The 22,883-nt window shown below is 41.3% G+C and overlaps 1 protein-coding gene across 6 annotated transcripts in view; it reads left to right on the top strand.

Moving 5' to 3' along the window:
• The window catches only part of NAPB (NSF attachment protein beta), a 51,851-nt gene that overhangs the window by 14,115 nt on the left and 14,853 nt on the right, over positions 1 to 22,883 (top strand). For 2 of the 6 annotated variants that reach the window (XM_023191858.2, XM_023191862.2), the window contains exons 2-7: positions 4,698 to 4,777; positions 10,464 to 10,580; positions 12,463 to 12,509; positions 12,648 to 12,725; positions 22,136 to 22,191; positions 22,374 to 22,458. In XM_023191858.2, coding sequence (XP_023047626.1) covers positions 4,698 to 4,777; positions 10,464 to 10,580; positions 12,463 to 12,509; positions 12,648 to 12,725; positions 22,136 to 22,191; positions 22,374 to 22,458 — 463 coding nt within the window. Of the gene's footprint in view, positions 1 to 1,872; positions 1,929 to 4,697; positions 4,778 to 10,463; positions 10,581 to 12,384; positions 12,510 to 12,647; positions 12,726 to 22,135; positions 22,192 to 22,373; positions 22,459 to 22,883 lie in introns of all 6 variants that reach the window. The other 4 variants (XM_023191857.2, XM_023191861.2, XM_023191859.2 and 1 more) reach the window with 3 other exon arrangements.

Consider the following 22,883-nt stretch of genomic DNA (forward strand, 5'->3'; position numbering starts at 1 on the left):
TGACCTCTTTATGGGCAAGAAGTTTATTTCCTTAGTGTTTTCTGGCACATGTAGATCTCAGTAAATGTTTCCTGAATCAGTATGGTCAAGAAGAAGAGAGTCTGCCTTGCCTCTGGAATGCAGGGGTGGTTCAGCTGCATGAACCACCAGGCAGCCAGGTGGCAGTGGTTTTGTGCTAGCTGGGCAGTGTTTTCTCTCACGGTGGGGAAAATGTTTTCTTCTTCCAAGTCAGATTCCTGTAATACAAAACAAGAGTTAATTTAGCTCAGTTTAGCTTCTTAATGTCAATTGAGTGTCGTGTATTTAACTTATGTCGCTGTGTAACATGGATTCCTCACAGAATATTGTTTCCAAGGATCTTCTGCCTCACTGTGAGACCTCTGGATAACAGTTGTTACTTTGAATGCAAATTCTGAATACTTGTCCATGAAATTTACAAAAAATTAATTTTCATACAAAACAAAATACGCAGCGGGGTAATTTCAAAAGTACATTTTTTCATGAAGTTTTAAAGTTATGGTCGGTTTATGACAAATGGATTTTTAAAGTGAGGCTACCTCTGGTGATTCTGTTTCAGGAGACATGAGGATCTCATGGTTTAGCAAGGTTCAAAGATCACTGAACTTTAAGCCAAGTGTCAGGTACACTACTGACCTTGGCTTAAATTGAATCCCTTGGATAAGCCATTGACCTCTATATACCATTTTCTCTTCGGTAAAATGGAGATAGTGTCTTTCATGGTTGTAATAATGAAAATGACATAACATATATGGAAGTATCTAGCATAAAACCTAGAATAATGTAGGAACTCTGTTAATTCTAGCTGTATCTATCTCTGAAAATAAGTGGATAAAATACATTTTAATTAAGCTAGTTTTATTTAGAAACCTTTAATAAGAGTGATTGAACTATAATTACAGTTCAAGATTCCCAGTACTCTTTAGAAAAACAAGACCCAGGAAAGTAGCAAGACTTTACACCAAGGGAGGTATGGCTAAGATTGAGAACGTTTTCATGTCAGGAATTTTCCATTTAGGAAACTTATTAGGTATTTTTTTCTTTTCTTTTCTTTTCTTTTTTCTTTTCTTTTCTTTTTAATGTGTAGATTTGAAGTGGAGGGAAAGGGACATGAAGGTGTGAGAGAAAGCTGTAGCTTACTCTGATACTTCATGTTTGGTATGGCTTGTTGCCATTCCATCTTTCACTGTGTAACTTAGTCCCCAAAGGTTTTTGTTTGTTTTTTGATTTTTTTTGGTGTGTGTTAGGGAAGAGGCTTTATTGAGATTTAATACACATACCATACAATTCACTGATTTAAAATGTACAATTCAGAGGTTTTTAGCATATTCACAGGGCTATGCAACCACCGCAGTTTTAGAACATCTTCATCACCCCAGAAAGAAACCCTGTACCATTTAGCTGTCATTTTCTCTCACCTCCCTGTTTTTCCCCGACACTCCCACCTCTAGATGTCTTTGCCTGCTTTGCCCTGCTGTAACACAATAACCTTGGCCTGGGTAATTTATAAAGAACAGAAATGTATTTCTCACAGTTTTGGAGGCTGGAAAGTCTAAGATCAAGGCACCAGCGTCTGGTATCTGCTGAGGGCCTTCTTATTTTGTCTTCACACGGTAGAAGAGAGGACCAGAGAAAATGGAACCTCCCTTTCACAAGCTCTTTTATTAGTGGCCTTAATAAATTCATGAGAGCAGAGTGCTCATGACCTGAACACCTCCCAGTAGGCCCTACCTCCCAACACTGTTGCATTGGGGATTAAATTTTAACTTAGTTTTGGAGGGGACAAAAACATTCAAAACATAGCACTACCAACCACTGACCTGTTTTCTGTCTCTAAAAATTTGCCTACTGTAGACCTGTCATATAAATGGAATCATTGTGACTGCTCATCCATGGTGTAGTATGTATTGGTACGTCATTTCTTTTTCTTGCCCATTAATATTCCATTGTGTGTGTATACCACATTTTATTTATCTGTTAATCAGTTGATGGACTTTTGGGTTGTTTCCACTCTTTAGCTTTTTTCTTGTTTTGAGACGGAGTCGCTCTGTCACCCAGGCTGAAGTACAGTGACACTATCTCTGCCTCCCAGGTTCAAGTGATTGTCCTGCCTCAGCCTCCCGTGTAGCTGGGACTGCAGGTCCCCGCCACTATGCCCAGCTAATTTTTGTATTTTTACTAGAGATGGGGGTTTCACCAAGTTGGCCAGCCTGGTCTCGAACTCCTGCCCTGAAGTGATACGCCCACCTCGGCCTCCCAAAGCGCTAGGATTACAGACATGAGCCACTGCACCTGGCCATTTTTTAGCTATTATGACTAATGCTGCTGTGAACACTTGCATACAAGTTTTTGTGTGGATATGTGTCTGTCCTTCCTTCCATTCTCTCTTTTCTTTTCTTTTCTTTCCTTTTCTTTTCTTTTCTTTTCATCCTTTCTCTCTTTTCTTTTCTTCTTGACAAAGTCTCACTCTGTTGCCTAGACTGGTGGGCTGGAGTGCAGTGATGCGATCTTGGATTACTGCAACTTCAGTCCCTCAAGTAGCTGGGACTATAGGCATGCACCACCATGCTGGCTAATTGTTTTTGTATTTTTAGTGTAGATGGGGTTTCGCCATGTTGTCCAGGCTGATCTCGAACTCCTGACCTCAGGTGATCCTCCCGCCTCGTGAGGTGAGGGATTATAGGCGTGAGTGCTGGGATTATAGGCGTGAGGCTCCTTGCCCTGCTGGGAAGTATTTTCATTTCTCTTGGGTGTGTACCTAGGAATGGAATTGCTCAGTTATGAGGTAACTTTAGGTTTAAACTTTTGGGCAACTGCCAACCCATTTTCCAAAGTGGCTGCACCCTTTTATATTCCTCCCAGTCATATATAAGGTTTCTCCATGTCTTCCCTGACTCTTGTTATTTTCTGTCTTTTGACAGCAGTAGCCCATCCTAGCCATTCTAGCAGGAGCCACGTGGTATCACATGTGATTTTGATTTGCATTTATTCTAGATAATATGTTCTTTATGAGACATACAATGTAATATTTGCAAAGGTTTTTATGCCTTCCATACATGGATCTAGATATGATAACCATTCTGATTGAGTACCTACTCTGGGTGAAGCTCTGCAGTGGCAGCTGTATATGGATTATTTCTTTTGATCCTCATAATAACTCCTAGGTATACATAATATTATCTTCAATTTACACATGTTAAAACTGAGGTGTGAAGGAGTTAAAGAACTAGTCCAGGGCCAAACTGTTGATAGTTATTGCCTAAGGTCTGAGTCACACCTGAGCCTTGCTGTATGCCCAGCCTCTGCTCTGCACTAGGACTTGTGTTGACACAGAGATGCAAGCTCCTCTGCTGGAGCTTGGAGTTTATTGGAGTTTCTGGCACATGTGTGTGCACTCTTTCATGTACATGTGTTCATACCAGGCCCAGCATCCAGTGTCAGCTTCGACCTCTCCTGTCTCTGAGTCCTTATGTCCATACCCCACTGAGTTCCTTGTTATGTGTACTGTACAGAGTCTACTGTGTCTCAGTTTTCCACTGGTTATTTTATGATTGTATATAGACAAGATAAACGTCTTTCATGGAGGGACCTTAGCATAGTAAAAGCAAAGTTAACTCTTGGAGGATTACGGTGGATAATTTTGGCTTTTATGTGAAAAGAAATTTCCAAGTAGCTTAGAGCTGTCCCTCAGTGGAGTCAGCTGCTTGGTGAAGAACTTTGCAGAACTGTATATGTTCAAGCAACAGTGGAGGTACCCTTCTCTCAGGGTGTTGCAAAATGCATTTCTATACTGGGCTGGACCCTGAGGCCTCCTCCAGGTTAGAGAAGGACTTGCCCTTACCAGAGTTGACATCATACAGCTGTAGATGTAGAAAGCCACTTTCTCATCTGATATGGCTTCTGAATAAACATAATGTTGAACTCTTGGGAGATAACAGGGAAAAGATGTCTTTATCCTTCAAAATTTAATGTCCTTTGAAAAACCTACTTTTAACTACTCAGGCTGATATAAAACTTCCAACTTTTATAGATGGGAAGGACTCTGATTAAAGATGTAATCAGAGTAACATCTTTAGTCTGTAACCCCTCTGGTTCTGGGGTCAGCCAGATCTGTGTTTGAGTCTTTTTTTTGTTGTTGTTGTTTCGAGACATAGTTTTCCTCTTCTTGCCCAGGCTGGAGTGCAGTGGCGCCATCTCAGCTCACTGCAACCTCTTACTCCCAGGTTCAAGCAGTTCTCCTGCCTCAGCCTCCTAAGTAGCTGGGACTACAGGCGCCTGCCACCATACCCAGCTAGTTTTTGTATTTTTAGTAAAGGTGCGGTTTCACCATGTTGGCCAGGCTGGTTTTGAACCCCTGACCTCAGGTGATCCGCCCGCCTTGGCCTCCCAAAGTTCTGGGATTACAGGCATGAGCCATCATACCTTGCCCTGTGTATGAGTCTTAATTCTGAGCTATCCTTTCCATGTCACCTCCGGCTAGTTACTTTACCACTTAACACCCCAGTTTCTCATCTGGAAAACAGGGCTAGTAAGAGTATCTCCTTTAAACAGAGGTTAAGATTCTGTAATGCTTGTCTGGCACATAGCAAGTACATACTAAATGTTTATCATTTGAGGGAGGGAGAATTAGAGATGTGGATGGTTGTTAAAATGTAACCTATTTTTTAACTTTTTCTCAGAGGAAACACAAGAATAGAAGAGGCTTGTGAAATGTATACCAGAGCTGCAAATATGTTCAAGATGGCTAAAAATTGGAGTGGTATGTACAAAGTTTTTGTTTGTTTTTTAGGCAAATGGTTTAAAATCACTTTGAAGGAAGAAATGACTGTTTTCCCCTTAATGAACAAGACTATTGACCCCAGAGACAGGTGTCAGTGCTGAATAACTGGCTTGGCTGCTGCTGACATGGAGACTGAAGGGGTGTGCTCTAAGTGAATGAAGCTGGAAAGCCTGGCTTAAGTTCAAGTACAGGGACAGTATCTGTCTTAGTTTCCATAAACTTCTTAATACAGTAGGCATGTGGTAACTAAAAATAGTTAAAATTACTTGGAATTAGAGTAATCTTTGTTTCTTACTAATATGCTTAAATAAATTGCTATAAGGAATGAAAGTTGGAATAAAAGTCATTAGAACTAGTGGGATAAAGAGAAATGCCTGGTTTTCTTTACCTGAACATTGGTTGAGAATGACCATTCCCTACTATGCAATGACAGTGTGGTTTGGGGGGAGGGGGATGGATTTACATTAACCTCAAGAGACTCATGGTTATTTTTTAAAGTAATGCTTTCTACCCAGTGAGACTGGGCATAACAAAATTCACAGGGTTATTATTTTCATTGGTCTGAGATGGGATGGGTCTTTCAGAGAAATTCATCCCTCTCCCTTCAGCGAAAGAGATCTTTCATGCTTTAGTGATGGGATATTTCTATAGTGAAAATGGAGACCACCGTTGACCAGAGCAGGGGACGTGGGTGTTGAACTCTGGCTCACAGCTGCTGTGGGATTGGAAGTGGGACTCTTGCCCTCTACAAGCTGTTTCAAGGCAGACACTTTAAAATCATTTCAAAGGAGAAAAATGCTTTTGAGCTAGTTGAATCTAAAAGGTAAGATCTTTATAAGAAGTTTAGTTTTAGCTAAGGCTTTAGATATGCTATTTTTCAAAACACACTTATGCCTGAATTGTCTTGTGTTTTTAAAATGGAGGAGAAAACAGTTTGTTTCACATTCCATCTTTTGTTTTGTTCAGGTCTTGTAAGTAAAAAGTGATCTTACCTGAAGAGACTACTTATTTATTTATTTATTTATTTATTTAAGACAAAGTCTCACTCTGTAGCCCAAGCTAGAGTGCGGTGGTGCAATCTTGACTCACTGCAATCTCTGTCTCCGGGGCTCAAGTGATTCTTGTGCCTAAGCCTCCCTTGCAGCTGGGACTACAGGCATGTGCCACCACGCCCAGCTAATTTTTTGTATTTTAGTAGAGACGGGGTTTCACCATGTTGCCCAAGGTGGTCTCGAACTCCTGAGCTCAGGCCATCCACCCACCTCGGCCTCCCAGAGTGCTGGGATTATAGGCATGAACCACTGCGCCTGGCTGAGACCACTTATTACTAATTGTATCTGGTGATCAGATATTCTAACCTTTGGAAATTCCATTTCAGGGAGGCCACTGATCATGTATATAACTAAGGCTTCGTATGTGCACCACCCATTACCTGTTGCCTGGGATGACGCTCCAGCCTCCTGACATCGCCATACTTCCGCACTTTTCCAGTCTGTTTCCACTTATGTCTGAGGTTGCAGTTTTTTGAATTTTGGAAATCAGACCTTGGCGATGACCTTAGCAGTAGGATAGGATATAAATACCTTCCACATGCTTAGCGTTCCAGTAAAGGAACACTAGGCATAAATGTGTTAATGAAGTAACATAACACAAGTTAAGTAAGGTCATATCATTCCAAATAAGAGCTGACCTCCCTGTAGTGGCCCTCAAAGACTATCCCCTTCCTTGTGCACCCAGCTCCCACCTCAGAGCCTTCGCATGTACTCTTCCCCCGTCTCCCTACTCTTCCCCCAAACAGAATGTTGCTGGGTCCCAGCTTCTTTCAGCTCCCTCTTCACCTGTCATCTTGGTGAGGTCTTCTCTGGCCACCCCTTTTAAAAATAACAAACTTGTCCTTCCTGGAAATTGTTTTTTTTTTCGTCCAACATACTTACCACCATCTAGCAAAAATAAATTACATAATGTTATTGATTTATATTTACGTTTTTATTATATGGTGATTCTCATTAGAAAGTAAACCTTGGCAGGCCACATTTGTGTGTTTTTATCTCTGCTGTATCTCCAGGCTTTGGATTATTACCTGCAAAGTCATAGGTGCTCACTATATTTGTTGAGTGGATGAATATTAGATTCTTTGAAATTCTATCCATGTTGCATTGGTGATGATCATAACAGCATTGCATCTCTTTATAGTTTTAAAAGTTCTTTCATAATGATTAAGCTAATTTGTTTGATACTCAGTTTTTGAGAGATCATCCTGACAGGTATTATACCAGTTTTGCAGGTGAGGAAATTTAGCCCAAGTTGTGTGGCTTCTTAGAGGCCATTTAATTTAATATATGCTCCTTTAAAGACACTTCCAAGTTCCCTCCCCCACCTCCGAGAATGGAGTCTTGCTCTGTCATCCAGGCTAGAGTGCGGTGGCACGATCTCGGCTCACTGCAACTTCAGCCTCCTCAGTTTAACCGATTCTCCTGCCTCAGCTTCTGGAGTAGCTGGGATTACAGGCATGCGCCACCACGCCCAGCTAATTTTGTATTCTTAGTAGAGATGGGGTTTCTCCATGTTGGCCAGGCTGGTCTTGAACTCCTGACTTCATGATCCACCCTAAGTGCTGGGATTACAGGCATGAGCCACTGTGCCCGGCCCGACACTTCCAAGTTTGGATAGACCGAGCACACATTTGCTATTAGTGATTGGAATGAATAGTCAGAGTGAAAAAGTAAGCCAGCAACTCGTGTTGGAATGTGGGAATGTGAAAATGTAAAATTAAAGCACTTACTATTGTCTGGAGAAATAGAGGTAGCCTAGAAGAGCCTGGGTGTTGTGGTATTACTGAGCAAGAAAAGGATGGACCATGACTGATTCTGGGACAGGAAACATAGATAAGTTACTAAAAATGAAATGCCAGCAGGAGAGCAAGGATGTACGTTGTAAAAAAAATGATGGCATTTTAACATGCCAGACCACAGATGTGATCTAAGGCTAGATTTGCATATAATAATGAAAGTGGCCACTGTATGTAATGTGAGTCAGGCCTTTCTAAGCACTTTACTTGCGAAGTCCAAGCTATTACTACCTTCTTCTGAGGCAGAGCCCATCAAAGCTCCCACTTAGCCAGATATGTTACTGAGATGCCACTTCATGGTTAAGTGCTGCCCCAAGTACCCCAGGTGCCTGGCCACTGCCCTAGTAGTGGCCTTTGCCCCTCCTGGATACCCACCAGCCTCTCATGATTCACCAGGGGCCAGCAGGGCTTCTTCAGTTCCAGCTCTAGCCCTGAGGCTGGCATCTACTCTGATTCTTCAGTGCCTTGCTTTCTTCCTGCTGCTATAACAAAATACCTTAGGGTAATTTATAAAGAAAACGAATATATTGTTCAGAGTTCTGGAGGCTGGATAGTTTAAGATCAGGGTGCCAGCAGATCCCATGTTTGGTGAGGACTGTTCTCAGCTTCCACGATGGCATCTTCTTGCTGTGTCCCCATGTGGTGGAAGGAGCATGGCAGCTCTCTTCAACCTCTTTTATAAGGGCACTCATCCCATTTATGAGGGTGGAGCTCTCATGACTTCTTCACTCCCCCAAAGTCCCCACCTTGTAACACTGTCAAATTGGGTATCAGGCTCCAGTAATACAAATTTTGGGGGGATACTACCATTCAGATCATAGCACTACCCATGTCATGCTGGTGGCTACATATTTTTCAAAGATGCCTGGGTACTCTTTTAATCAGAAACTGAGGTACAGAGCAAGAATTGAACCTGGGCAGGTGGGCTCCAGAGTTTGTACTGTCCCTTTGCCCTCAGGTTCAGAAACCCACGTGAGAATTATGCATTTCCTCTGGGGAGAGGGAGTTGGAACAAGAGATGCAACTGAAGCTTTAGCAGAATTGGATGTTTATGGCCAGGTATAATCACCTGTAATCCCAGCACTTTGGGAGGCCAAGGCTGGAGGATTGCTTGAGCCCAGAAGTTCAAGACCAGCGTGGGCAACATAGTGAGAACCTGTCTCTACAAATTTTTTTTTTTTTTTTTTTTTTTGAGACAGAGTCTTGCTCTGTCATCCAGGCTGGAGTGAAGTGGCACAATCTTGGCTCACTGCAACTTTCACCTCCCGGATTCAAGCAGTTGTCCTGCCTCAGCCTCCAACGTAGCTGGGATCACAGGCACCTGCCACCGTGCACAGCTTTTTTTGTATTTTTAGTAGAGATGGGCTTTTGCCACATGACCTCAGGTGATCTACCTGCCTCAGCCTCCCAAAGTGCTGGGATTACAGGCTTGAGCCACCAAACCTGGCCAAAAATTTATTTTAAAAAATTAAAAATAAAAAAAGCCAGGTGTGGTGGCACACGCTTGTGTCCCCAGCTACTCAGGAGGCTGAGGTAGGAGGATCTCTTGATCCTGGGAGGTAGAGGTTGCAGTGAGCTGTGATCACGCCGCTGCACTGCAGCCTGGGTGACAGATTGAGACCCTGTCTCGAACAAAAGAAAAGAATTGTACTTTTTTTCTCACAAAAAAATGTATAGCAAATGTTTAATATCGGCAGTGAGTACTGCTTTATGATAATTTTTTTAGAAACCTAAAGGCTTTGTGATATTCTTAACCATGCTTTTCGTGGTAGATCAGATTCTTTCCTTTTCATTTCTACTGTACTGACTTCCCCAATGTGACTCATTTTTTTGGAGGCACTCTGCCATGTTGCTTCTCTGAACTCAGGAAGTTTCCCTTGTTGATGTTTAAACCCTCTCAGAAGTGGCCTGATGCAGCTTCAGCCTTGATTTCCACTGCCCTCCTCCAGTCATGGCAGGCTTGTCATTGGCCTCCACTTCCAGCCCTTTCTTACCTTCAAGCATTTCTTCAGTGTTCATGTGACTCCTCTGCTAGCAATTCCTTCCCTCTTTCTTTTCCAGCACTCCAGAATCCATGGTCCCTGATCCAAAACCTTTTCTGAAAAAGATTAGGTCGTGTACCTTGTATGTTGTGCCATGTCCCAGTTGGAGACCTGGGCAGTACCCCACAACCAGATCCATCAGTGATTCTGCAGGGAAATGTGTAAATTTTCACACTAAATGGGGTAAAATAGATTAAACCTTGTATAAATTTCAGTCAGATTTTGCTATAAACTAAAGAAAAAAATTTGGATTTTTAGACTTTTATGGATATCAAAATTGTGGGCCTGATTTGCACTCTTTAGGAAACTTACTTTATCCACGAAGCCCTTCATTAGCAGTTTCTTCCACTCTGACAGCTAAGTCTAGAAGACACTAAGAAAAGTGAGCAAATATCTTTGAGCTTAGTGTTTTGCCTTTCTTTAATCATTCGTGGCTTGAAGCCCTTAGCTGGTGTTTATTATGTGTTAGTGGAATTGAATCCAGTAGCCGAAGACTTGGCTTTTGGTGTTGAATGGTCAGATCAGGGAATGGTGGCTTAGTGCCCACGGACACTTGGAAAGTCTGCTGGGGCTGAGGTGGAGAAGCTTTCATTGCTGTTTGACTTGATTCTGGTTATTTTTATATTTGCCCGAGGTGCACTGGACCATATGGATTTTTGCTTCTGACTAGAATGCTTCTTTTCAGTGGAATATAATAGGGAGGTCCACTACTTAGAGCATGGGTTGCTCTGGGGGGGACTTATTCCTCTGTGTTTGATTGTATTGTCTTCTTCAGCTGCAGGAAACGCATTTTGTCAGGCAGCCAAGCTCCACATGCAGCTTCAGAGCAAACATGACTCCGCTACCAGCTTTGTGGATGCTGGAAATGCTTACAAAAAGGCAGATCCCCAAGGTAAGGCAGCCAGGCGTGTAGCATGCCTATCTCTGTGTGTAACTAACCAGTCAGTACTTCCCTCAACGTTAAGGTCAGTGTTGGTGTCCTTTCGAGTCCTGGTAAAAAGGAATTTTTGTATTTTGGAATAATAGATAAATTTTGATAACCTTAGGGATTTTTATTTTTTAATCATTTGGGGGCTTTTATGAGGAGAAAATATGTTAAATTTATACTGGCTGTTTAGTTTATAGCATCATTTAATTAAACTCCATTTATACTGCATTTTAGAGAATTTTTTGGAAATAACCTTTGATTTTACCTAAGACTTCTTATATCTTAATTTTGTGAAAATGTATATTGTTCATAAAAGGAAACTCTTATGTTCCCTTACTCCTAAATACCTAAGGAGTTTTCAGATCCAGTTAATGGGAAATTGTAATATTCAATCGTTAAAAAGTCTTATTCATACAGTATCCATTTGGTTTTTTAAAAAGTGTTTTTCAAAGTATTTGTTTTGAGGAAAGAATGCAATTGGATATTTAATGTGATAAAATTTTGCAAAGGTTATTTCTTTTTAGTTAGAAGAGTGTAATTAAAAGTATTTCTTCCCTTCCACCCGTGTGCATGGCAGAAATTTTGTGTTTTTCCTTTTTCTTTTAGCAGTCTATTTTGTTTAACACCAAATCCCAAATTTTGAGAATAAATATGTCATAAAGAAATAGGGTATCTTCACGACCTTTTGTATAAGGATTAATCACAGTTTATTTCCCAAAGTGAAAAACTCATAGGTTAAATGAGCTGTTAGAGTGGTAAAATTGTAATGCATCAGTACTTCAGAATATGGTGCAGGCATTAAAATCCCTGGTTTCAGAGAATCTTCAGTGACCTGGTAAATGTTTACCTGGCAATTAAAGAAGCACATGAGATTGAATGTTGTATAATCTCATTTTTAGAAAAAAGTTTGTGCATATAGAAATGTGTTTAATAAACAAAGGAAAAGTACATCTGAGTACTAACAGCGGATTTGAGTGGGATTATAGATAGATAATTCTTCTCTTTATATTCTGTAGTTTTAAAGGTATAACAGGGATCCACATTTTTTATGTAGTTTAGAGGGAAATTGTTTCAATTTTTGTTTATCTGCTTACCTTTCTAATTTTGTAGTCAGGCCATTCTACTTTGCTGCCTCTTTAAACCAAAAGTAATAAACTTGGAGCTTATTATATGCCATCATTATAAACACCATCATTTTATGATAGGGAAATTTTTTTGGCTCACTTTTTAAGAAAATTAGTATAATTTATTAGCATTATTATTTATTAGATTTGTTTCTTCATTTTGTTAGTATGCTACAATTTAGCATCTTTGAACATTATACAGAATGTTGACTTTGCTTAAGGGTTGTTTGAATAGGCGTTTCAAAGTGCTTTTGCTTTTGGCTGCATGGAGAGTGGAATCTATTGAGGTGATCGTTCTTGTGATGTGGTGCCATATTCCAAAATTAATGTATATGCATGGTATTAATGAGGAATATGTTTGCATTCATATTTTAGCAGCTATAATTTATCAGTGTTGGTGACAACCTCCATGGTTTTATTTTTTTTATAATACAGTCTTTTGCCTGGATGGAGTCCTCACTTTAAGGTTAAGAGTAATTAAGACAATGTTACTCCAGCTACAGTTCCCTAAATTACACTGTAGCTGCTGGGAACAAAGCCATGCTGATGAATCTGGACTTGTGCATGATTTTTGTTTGCTTCTCACTAACTAACCTGCCCATCCTCCACTCCAAAATTATACCTCATTAACGTTCTAATAACAGACAAGAAGACAGCCTCACCTGAACCCTCTTTGACTGAATGGATTTTTTCGTTGTTTTTCTTAAATGCCTACGCTTCAGAGGCTATCAACTGCTTAAATGCAGCCATCGACATTTACACAGACATGGTAAGACATTGCATTGCTTGAGTAGCTGTGGGGTGGAGTCTTGAGATGGCTTAGAGTGCTCTCTCTCTTTTTTATGTTCCCAAACTGGCATTCAGATAGGAAAATAGATGTGTGACTGTTTCTTATTTTTTCCCCTAGGGAAGGTTTACAATTGCAGCCAAGCACCACATTACTATTGCAGAGATCTATGAGACTGAACTTGTAGACATTGAGAAGGTAAGCAGTGGGCACACTTCCTCAGATGTGAAGCAGGCAGATAAGCTGACTCAAAGAACTCTCTTGTCCTCAGTTTGAGAGTGATCACAGGTGTAGAGTGATCATAGATGGCCTTGCCTGGAGACTTTTAGGGTCTAGCTGGCTAAAATAGTGGGCTGTTTTCCTGGAGTTGGCATCTAAGACATGAGAGCTGGTTAAGATTTACAGAAATCACCTGTTTTTTCCACTCTCTCTGATTCACGTCAGAACATTAGCATTGCCAAAAGAACCTTCGGCTGTATTGCTTAGTACTCTAAGGCCCAGTGAAGAAAGCGTAAGAGGTGACCTCTCTACACTCAGTCAGCATCACAGCTTTAAGTATCTGTATGCCAGTGACTCACAAATCTGACTGCAGCTCAGACCTCTCTCCAAATGCTGGATTCCTGTATCCACCTGGCTGCTGACCTCTCCACTTTGTCCAGCAGTCATCTCTAACCTGTCTGGGACAGGATTCCCATCTTAGACGCCCTGTCCCCAACCCCGTGTTCCCCCCTAAACTACAGGCTTCCTTGCCTTTTCTCTTTCTCTACAACCTGTGAGCAGTTTTTGTGAGCAGTGTCCTTCCTGCTCCCAAGTCTCGGCACAACTCACTACCTTGTCTCCTAGCTCGCACTTGATCGCTGCAGGATCCTTCAAACCGGTCTCCTTGCTTCTGCTCCCCCTGCCTTGCCAACCCCACATCCCCTTGCCACAGAGTAGCCAGAGTGAACCTTCTAAGCATTGCATCATATTCTGTTTCTCCACTGCTCACAGCCTTTCATTAGCCCCCTTTCACTAAGAGGAACAACTGGAGCTGTGCAGAGCCTTCATGGCTCCACTGAATTGCTTCCTCCCAGCCCCACACTCCCCATGTACCTGTGTGGCCTGGCCTCTCCTCTTTTCTTTTACTCTCCTCCTCTTGCATACCATACCCTGCACAGCCACCCTGGCCTCCTTGCTGTTCCACATACGTGCCAGATGAGCACTCCTGCCTCAGGACCTTTGTACCCGTGTTTTCCTCTGTCTGCAAAGCTCTTCCCCAGATGTCCATGTGGCTGACTCCTCACATCTTTCAAGTCCACGTGGCTAACTTCTCCATGCCCTTCCATTTTTGCTCATTTATTACCTTTTCCCTGAGGCCTATTATGACCCCCTAGTTAATTTAGCTCCCCAGCAAGGCATAGCAGATCCCCACACACCTCACTTAACTTCTTGTATTGCTGAGCAGATATCACCTTACAACATGCCCTCTCATATGCTTGCTCATCATTCTCATATTGGTTGTCTCCCTCCCTCTGCCAGAATAGGCACACATGTCAGCAGAGAGCTTTGTCTTCGCTTTACTGATGTGTCCCAAGAGCTCTGGGACCTAGTGGGGTCTAAATATTTACTAAATAAACAAATGCTACCCCTACCTCCACCATACCAAATGGAGTCTTCTTGGTCTGGGGAAAGATCTGCTAGGCAATACTAAAATTGGACTGGCATTGTTAACATTCACTCTTTTGACTGTGTGACCTTCACCTGTTATTCAGCACAAAATTTGATCATATTTGTTACAATTCATTATTTGACGTCTTTTTTTCCATAATTGCCATACTTTTCTGAGGATACTCCCTGATCTTGATCAAGTCAGGGCCACCCTGTGCATTGACATGTGCATGTGAACCTTCTTTCTGGAAGGTTATCTGTGGATCCTGGAGGAAGGTGATGGAGCTGGACCTGAACCTCCTTTGTTCTGTGGTGTGGAATTGATGATGGAATGGGAGGGAGATGGGTCTGGTGTGGCTTGGGTATTTATTTGGTCAGGGTGTCTGCGATGGCCACAGTATCTTTATTTAGGTTTGAGTGAGTCTTGCGGGGATGAGCACTGTGCACAGAGCGTATTTGCCAGCAGAGGCTCCTTTTCCAGCTTCCTCTTTCACAGTGGTGAGAAGGGCACTCTGGGGCAGGAGCCTGCAGTTCTTTGTCATTTCTGCTGCCCAGGCGTGGTCTCCAACACATGGGTCTCCATAAACTTAAGAGCAGATAAAATGAAATGTGACATACTCTTTTTTCCTCTTGAAAAAAATAAAAAGGCCAGGTACAGTGTGATGCCTATAATCCTACCACTTTGAGAGGCCAAGGCAGGAGGACCTCTTGAGCCTAGGAGTTCAAGACCAGCCTCAGCAACATGAGAAATCCTCGTTTTTACTAAAAATACAAAAAAAAAAACTAGCCAGGAATGGGGGTGCGTGCCTGTAGTCCCAGCTACTTGGGAGGCTGAGGTTGGAGGATCTCTTAAGCCCAGGAGGCAGGGGTTGCAGCGAGCCAAGATGGCACTGCTGCACTCCAGCCTGGGCAACAGAGTGAGACTCCATCTCAAAAAAAAAAAAAAAAAAAACCAACAAAAGCAATTTAAGAATATTACTGAACACACACACACACACACACACACACATACATACACACATACATGCACGTGCAGGCACAGGTTGTTAGGGTCCCTAATGTTTAAGCTCCTGAGTTGTTTAGAAACGTCATTACCTGGCCAGGTGTGGTAGTTCACACCTGTAATCCCAGTATTTTGGGAGGCCAAGGTGGGAGGATCGCTTGAGCCCAGGAGTTGAGCAACATAGTGAGACTTCCTCTTAAAAAATAATAAAAGGAAGTATTATTACCTTCTCTTCCCTGGTTGTACTCACCAGATTGTGGTTGGTGGATTGTGAAATTCATGTTTGAAAAATCAGTTACACCCAAGGTACCTTATATCTGGCTTGTTACAGATCACTTTCTTCTCATTTAGCGCTCCTACCCAATGTCCCTTCTCTGATTTTAGATCATTCACAGATTTTAGTTAGTGGACAGTGAAGTGTGTAGTTTCATAGCTTCATATTACCTCTTTTTTTGAGATAGAGTATATTAGTAGCTGATAAGTCAAGCAGATGTAACATACCTAATACAAATACAAATCTTGTGAAACCTTAAAAATATGTATAACATGTTTTGGGGTTTTCTAGAATTTTTTAACGTTTAAGTTCAGGGCTGCATGTGAAGATTTGTTATACAGGTAAACTTGTGTCATGGGGGTTTGTTGTACAGATTATTTCATCATCCAGGTATTTTGCCCAGTGCCCAGTAGTTAACCTTTTCTTTTCTTTTTTTTTTTTGAGACAGAGTCTTGCTCTGTCGCCCAGGCTGGAGTGCAGTGGCGCGGATCTCAGCTCACTGCAAGCTCCGCCTCCCGGGTTCACGCCATTCTCCTGCCTCAGCCTCCCCAGTAGCTGGGACTACAGGTGCCCGCCACCTTGCCTGGCTAGTTTTTTCTATTTTTTAGTAGAGATGGGGTTTCACAGTGTTAGCCAGGATGGTCTCGATCTCCTGACCTCGTGATCTGCCCGTCTCGGCCTCCCAAAGTGCTGGGATTACAGGCTTGAGCCACCGCGCCCGGCCTAGTAGTTAACCTTTTCTGTTCCTTTCCCTCCTCCCACCCTCCACCCTCAAGTAGACCCCTGTTTCCAGTGTCTGTGTTCGTGTGTTCTCATCATTGAGCTCCCACTTATAAGTAAGAACATGCAGTATTTGGTTTTCTGTTCTTACATTAACTTGCTGAGGATAATAACGTCCAGATCCATCTGTGTTTTTGCATAAGACATGATCTTGTTCTTTTTTATGGCTTCATAGTATTCTGTGGTGAATATATACCACATTTTCTTTATCCAGTCCACCATTGGTGGGCATTTAGGTTGATTCCTTGTCTTTGCTGTTGCGAATAGTGCTGCAGTGAACTTTTCATGTGCATGTGTCTTTATGGTGGAATCGTTTATATTACTGTGGCTGTATACCCAGTAATGGGGTTGCTGGGTTGAATGGTAGTTCTGCTTTCAACTCTCTTAGGAATCATCATATGCTTTCCACAATGGTTGAACTAATTTACACTCTCACCAACAGTGTATAAGTGTCTCCACAACCCCACCAGCATTCGTTGTTTTTTGACTTTTAATAATAGCCATTCTGACTGGTGTGAGATGGTGTCTCATTGTACTTTTGATTTGAATTTCTCTAATGATGAGTGATATTGATCTTTAAAAAATGCTTGTTGGCTGCATATATGTCTTTTGAAAAGTATCTCTTCATGTCCTTTGCCCACTTTTTAATGGAGTTGTTTTTCTCTTGCATATTTGTTTAAGTTCCTTATAGATGCTGGATATTAGATCTTTGTCAGATACATAGTTTGCAAGTATTTCCTTCCATCCTGTAGGTTGTCTGTTTACTTTGTTGATAGTTTCTTTTTCTGTGCAGAAGCTCTTAAGTTTCATGTGTCAATTTTTGCTTTTGTTCCAATTGCTTTTGGTGTCTTTGTCATGAAATGTTTGCCTGTTCCAATGTCCACGATGGTATTGCCTAGGTTGTCTTCCAGGATTTTTATGGTTTTGGGTTTTACATTTAAGTCTTTAATCCATCTTGAGTTTATTTTTATATATGGTGTAAGGGAGGGGCCCAGCTTCAATCTGCATGTGGCTAGCCAGTTACCCCAGCGGCATTTATTGAATAAGGAGTCTTTTCTCCATTGCTTGTTTTTGTTAGCTTTGTTGAAGATAAGATAGCTGTAGGTGTGTGGCCTTATTTCTGGGCTTTCTATGCTGTTCCATTGGTCTGTGTGTCTGTTTTTGTACCAGTACCATGTTGCTTTGGTTACTGTAGCCCTGTAGTGTAGTTTGAAGTGGGGTAACGTGATGTCTCTAGCTTTGTTCTTTTTGCTTAGGGTTGCCTTGACTATTCAGGTTATTTTTTGATTCCATATGCGATTTTGATTCCAGCTTTAAAATAGGGTTGTCTAGTTCTGTGAAGAATGTCGTTGGTAGTTTGACAGGAATAGCATTGAATCTAAATTGCTTTGGGTGGTGTGGCCATTTTAGTGATACTGATTCTTCCTATCCATGAACATGGGATGTTTTTCTGTTTGCTTGTGTCTCCTTTGATTTCTTGGAGCAGTGTTTTGTAATTCTCATTGTAGAGATCTTTCATCTTCCTGCATTGCTTCTTTTACTTCATGAAGTAAAACACGGAACCATGTAATAAATGGGTCCTTTTTAAATGGTTTTTAAAAATGATCTACAGGAAATATAATTCAATTCTATTTTCATCCTCTGGAGAGTCTTATTTAATACTGTTTGTTATAGCATAGAATAGGTGTATATGGCAGATTTATGTTAGGTCTCCTCTAGGGGCATTTGTTCTAAAAGAATTGATCCCATTTTAAAGCTACTTAAGGGTATTTCACCTACACAGTGGACTCTTAAGCCTGGAAATTGCATTTGCTTTATGGCGTCATTGATGCAGTCATAAGGACCTTGTTTCTCATTCCAGAATTCCATGTATTGTGACACTCATCTAGGTGCCCCAAGCAGAAATGTTGTGACCTCCTTGACCCTCCACTTAAATAACAGGATAACCAGCTGGTCTTAAATTTCTGGATTTATTGTTACGTGTGCTGTTGTTATTGGTGGCTGTGTTCTGCTTTTGACATTTATTATAGTCCTTGGGATTGTCAGATATCTAGGTAGGCTGATTTCTGGTGTATAAGGATCGGATTGTATCTGATAAATTTCACTACATGCTAAAATTTCAAACTAGATGTGAACATTTAGAGATAGCCTGTGGCCAGTCTCTTCTCTGAAACTTCTCTGTTAAACCAGTGAATTGTGCTTTTTTTTCAAGTACAATCTGTCACAACTAGGGAAAACCATGGAATTTAACGATTGGTTTAATTAGCATTATTAAAATCCAACTTGAAATTTTTTCTTTCGCTGTGATAAACATAACTGTAGTTTACATCTCTAAAATTCTAATGAGCCAGTGCCATTATTGGTAAAGTGTTAAGTTACACCAAATTGTCAACATCTAGCCTTTTCTTTTTTAACCTCCAAAGCAGCAGTTACATATGGTTTAACCCAACCCTATTTATTCATTGAGTTCTGGTGCTGTAAGAATTAGGAAGATATGTAGTTATACTCTATCCGTCCTGAAAAAGAGGTTATATAATCCAGTACTCTTCACAGACAAATTTGGTCAGGTTTATCATGATTTGCCCCGTTTATTTTGATGGGAAATGGTGCTAAACACTTTAGAGAATGAGGCTGAAAGAACACAAACACATTATCATAGCCTTGAGCCCGACACATCACATCTCCCCATATGCCTCCACTTCCTGGGCCCAACACAAACACATTATCGTAGCCTGGAGAATCTCCGATAAGGTTACAACCAATTGTAAAAGCGCAGGAACCGATAAGAAAACTGCTAAAAGTATAACTTAAAATGTAAACCAATTGTAATGCTGTAACCAGAAGAATTCCCTTGTTTCTCTGTAACTTTACATATCCTGTTTACATCGGGATATAAGAAGCGAGCGCACGCATTGTTCGGGGCCCTCTTATATGTTGTGGAACGGAGGGACCAAGTTCGAACTTGCAATAAAGATCCTTGCCGCTTGGCTTTGACTCTGGACTCTGGTGGTTTTCTTCGGGGAATAAACGGTCTGGGCATAACAAGGCCAGTTGAAAGGAGGTTATTGATTAATCATAAATTCGCTGAAAACCTTTTATTTCCTGAGTATTTCACATAATCATGATACTGGCAGTAGTTTAATAGGCAGCTTTCATTTGTGATGCACTTTGCCTTCATTCACTTAGCATCTGTTACTGAGCACCCACTTTGTAAACAGGCATCATGCTAGGCTCAGGGCTGTGATGGTGAGCCAAACAGTCATGGCCCTGCCCTCACAGAGCCCACATTTTAGTAGGAGGAGATGTACCTTCATCAGGTAGTCCCATTTGTGTGTACATAACAGCTTTGACAGATGTTCCAAAGAAGCATTTTCTTCAGACTATTTCTGTATGTTACTAAGTATTTGCAAAAAGAGGACCATAGTATACCTATTCTTTTATAGCTGCATTTTTAAATTCAGTATTCTGTGAAGGCCAGGCATGATGGTCCATGCCTGTAATCTCAGCATTTGGGAGGCCAAGATGGGAGGATTGCTTGAGTCCCGGAGTTTGAGACCAGCCTGGGCAGCATGAAAAGACCTCATTTGTATGAAAAATTAAAAAATTAGCTAGGCATGGTGGCACATGCCTGTAGTCTCAGCTACTCGGAAGGCTGAGGTGGGAGGATCGCTTGGGCCCAGGAGGTTGAGGCTACGGTGAGCTGTGTTCATGCCACTCCAGCCTGCCCAACCTGGACAACAGAATGAGACCCTGTCTCAAAAAAAAAAAAAAAAAACTTTTCAAGTATCCCATTATATGTAACCACTTAATTTTTTTTCAGCTTTTCTTCTACTGTAAATAATGTTCAAAATATGTGTTTTGGGGGAGCATATTAGGTTATGCTAAATGACTGAAATCATGGACCCAAAATGTAATCATATAAACACAGTATAAGTGTCTGTTTTTCACAAAACTATTCAATGTGAATGTTTGAGGCAGGGTTCCTCTGTAGTCCTGAGAGGCTGATACTGGCTCTGCTACTTCTAGCTTATGGCCTTCTGGTAGCTCAGTTTCTGCTCTTGGTCATCACCACCACCATCTGCAGGGAGTTGGGGGCCTGGGGCTTGATGGGCCAGGTCTAAGTACTTTTCTGACTTTAACATAGTTCCATGGCCTGTTTTGTTTTATTTGTTTTCTTGTCCCTGAGGCTCTCTTCTAACTCACTAGGAGCTGCCTTGAAGCCACTGAACTAATGGGCTTGGGCAGAAAGGCAGCACCTTTACTCTGATTTTCAAAGACTGCTAGCTCCCTCATTTGCATTTACTGGGAAACCTTTGTAATTCAAGCAGCCTGCAAACCCACCACCTGCTTCTGTATGTTTGCATACTAAAAATGATTTTTATAGTTTTTAATCCTTGAGAGAAAAAAGCATTTGCTACGTGTAAAAATTATATGAAATTAGAAATTTCATTGTTCATAAATACAGTTTTATTGGAATACAACCACACTTATTCATTTATATCTTGTCTATGACTGCTTTTATGCTACCACAAGAGAGCTGAGTAGTTGCAGCAAAGATGCACAAAACCTAAAATATTTCTTGTCTGATCCTGTTAGAGAAAAACTTGGCTAGAGCCCTGGTTTAAAGAACTGCTTATACTTACCTCTCGTTATCTGGGGTATAGAAGGTTTTTTCAATCTTACGAGGGCCTTATTTCTAAGATTGTCTATAACTGTCTACAAACCAGCTGATTCTTTGCAGAGTTCAGCTCTCACAAAACTGTGCCAATAGCAGCACACACTATCTTCTGGCTTTTCTCAGCCATTTTGCTTAGTTTTGGACTCTGGTAGACACCTATTTTTTTGTTTGTTTGTTTTGAGACAGAGTTTCACTCTTGTTGCCCAGGCTGGAGTGCAATGTTGCGATCTCAGCTCACTGCAACCTCTGCCTCCTAGGTTCAAGCAGTTCTCCTGTCTCAGCCTCCCAAGTAGCTGGGATTACAGGTGCTTGCACCATGCCCAGCTAATTTTTGTATTTTTTTAGTAGAGATAGGGTTTCACCATGTTGGCCAGGTTGGTCCTGAACTCCTGACCTCAGGTATTCCACCTGCCTTGGCCTCCAAAAGTGCTGGGATTATAGGCATGAGCCACCGTACCTGGCCGACACCAATTCTTTTTCCTGAGTTGTCACGTGCTTGATTTCACTAACTTTCATCACAGCATGACAGGGACTTCTAGCTTTCTGGCTTGTGATCTCTGTTTCCTCTCCACTTGATGCCATATCCTTATTCTAGGTGACACTTAAGGTATTAGTGGGTGTAGTCTGTGCTGCAAGTCATAGACCTAAAGTGTAATTAGGGCTTCATACCTCTCTAACAATCCAGTGTGGCTGCTAAGGGTTTGACAGTGGTAGAGACACTGGGGTTGGAGGTACATTGTGTCCTTTGTAGTTATTTAGGAATCTGCCTGACAGTTACTGCCATTTTGGGTGTCTAGCTTACGGTGTCACTCTGGACTTGGTCATAGCCATCCTAGCTCATGGGAAGTGGAAGGCCTGGAGAAGGATGCAAAGTGAGATATATGGCCCAAGCCTGGGAGTGGCCCCCAGCATGTCTGTTTACATTCCACTGGAAAGAACTAGTCACAGGCTAGTTCTCTATAGAGGAAGCTATAGAGGAAGCTGAGGAAGTGGTTGGTGTAGCTGGGCATATGCCGTGTGGGGAGGGAGAAACAGATTTTGATGGTCAGCAAGCATTCTGCTTCCAGAGGTGCATGCTTTCTTGTATTTCATAAAGAAATAGTCCGAGTTGTGAAAAGTTTGCTGGTAGAGTAGGTTTATTTATAAAAAAAATACCTATGCAAATGTGGCTTTAAAATGCAACTCTCCAGATAAATTGTGTGTGAATAAAATATGTATGTTTTCAGGCTATTGCACATTATGAACAATCTGCTGATTATTACAAAGGAGAAGAATCCAATAGGCAAGTATTACTTTTCTTAATATAATTTAATGGGTTTTATTATGTATGATTAAAAAAAATACTTCTTTTTATACTCTGTGAGTGTATTTAACTATACCAAATGAAGATATACTAAGGCCCAGTGCACATCTTTTATTTTTCCATTGGCTTGTTATTCATTCTGCTTTGGTTCTTGATTTCAGCTCAGCAAACAAGTGTCTGCTGAAGGTGGCAGCATATGCTGCCCAGCTTGAGCAGTACCAGAAAGCCATTGAGATCTATGAGCAGGTGAGGATACTGTTGTTTCCTTGGAGAGAAGTTGTCTGAATCATTTTTTAAAATTAAACTTTTTATTTTTCTTTTTATGGAGATATAATCCACACATCATGTGATGAGTACAGTTCATTGGTTTTTAGTCTATTCACAGAGTTGTATAACTATCACCAGTACTTAATTCCAGAACATTTTCATCATCCCCAAAAGAAGCCCAGCAGTCCATTCTCTCCTCCCAGTCCCTGGAAGACACGATCTACTCTCTGTCTATATGGATTTGTCTATTCTGAACCTTGAAGATAAATGAAATCACATACTATGTGGCCTTTGGTGACTGCTGTCTTTCACTTAGCGTATTGTTTACAGGGTTCATCCATGTCATAGCAAATGTCAGTATGTCATTGTTTTTCGTGGCTAATACCTCATGGTTTATTTATCAA

Source organism: Piliocolobus tephrosceles, chromosome 20 (genome assembly GCF_002776525.5).
Source record: "Piliocolobus tephrosceles isolate RC106 chromosome 20, ASM277652v3, whole genome shotgun sequence".
NCBI classification, from domain to species: Eukaryota; Metazoa; Chordata; class Mammalia; order Primates; family Cercopithecidae; genus Piliocolobus; species Piliocolobus tephrosceles.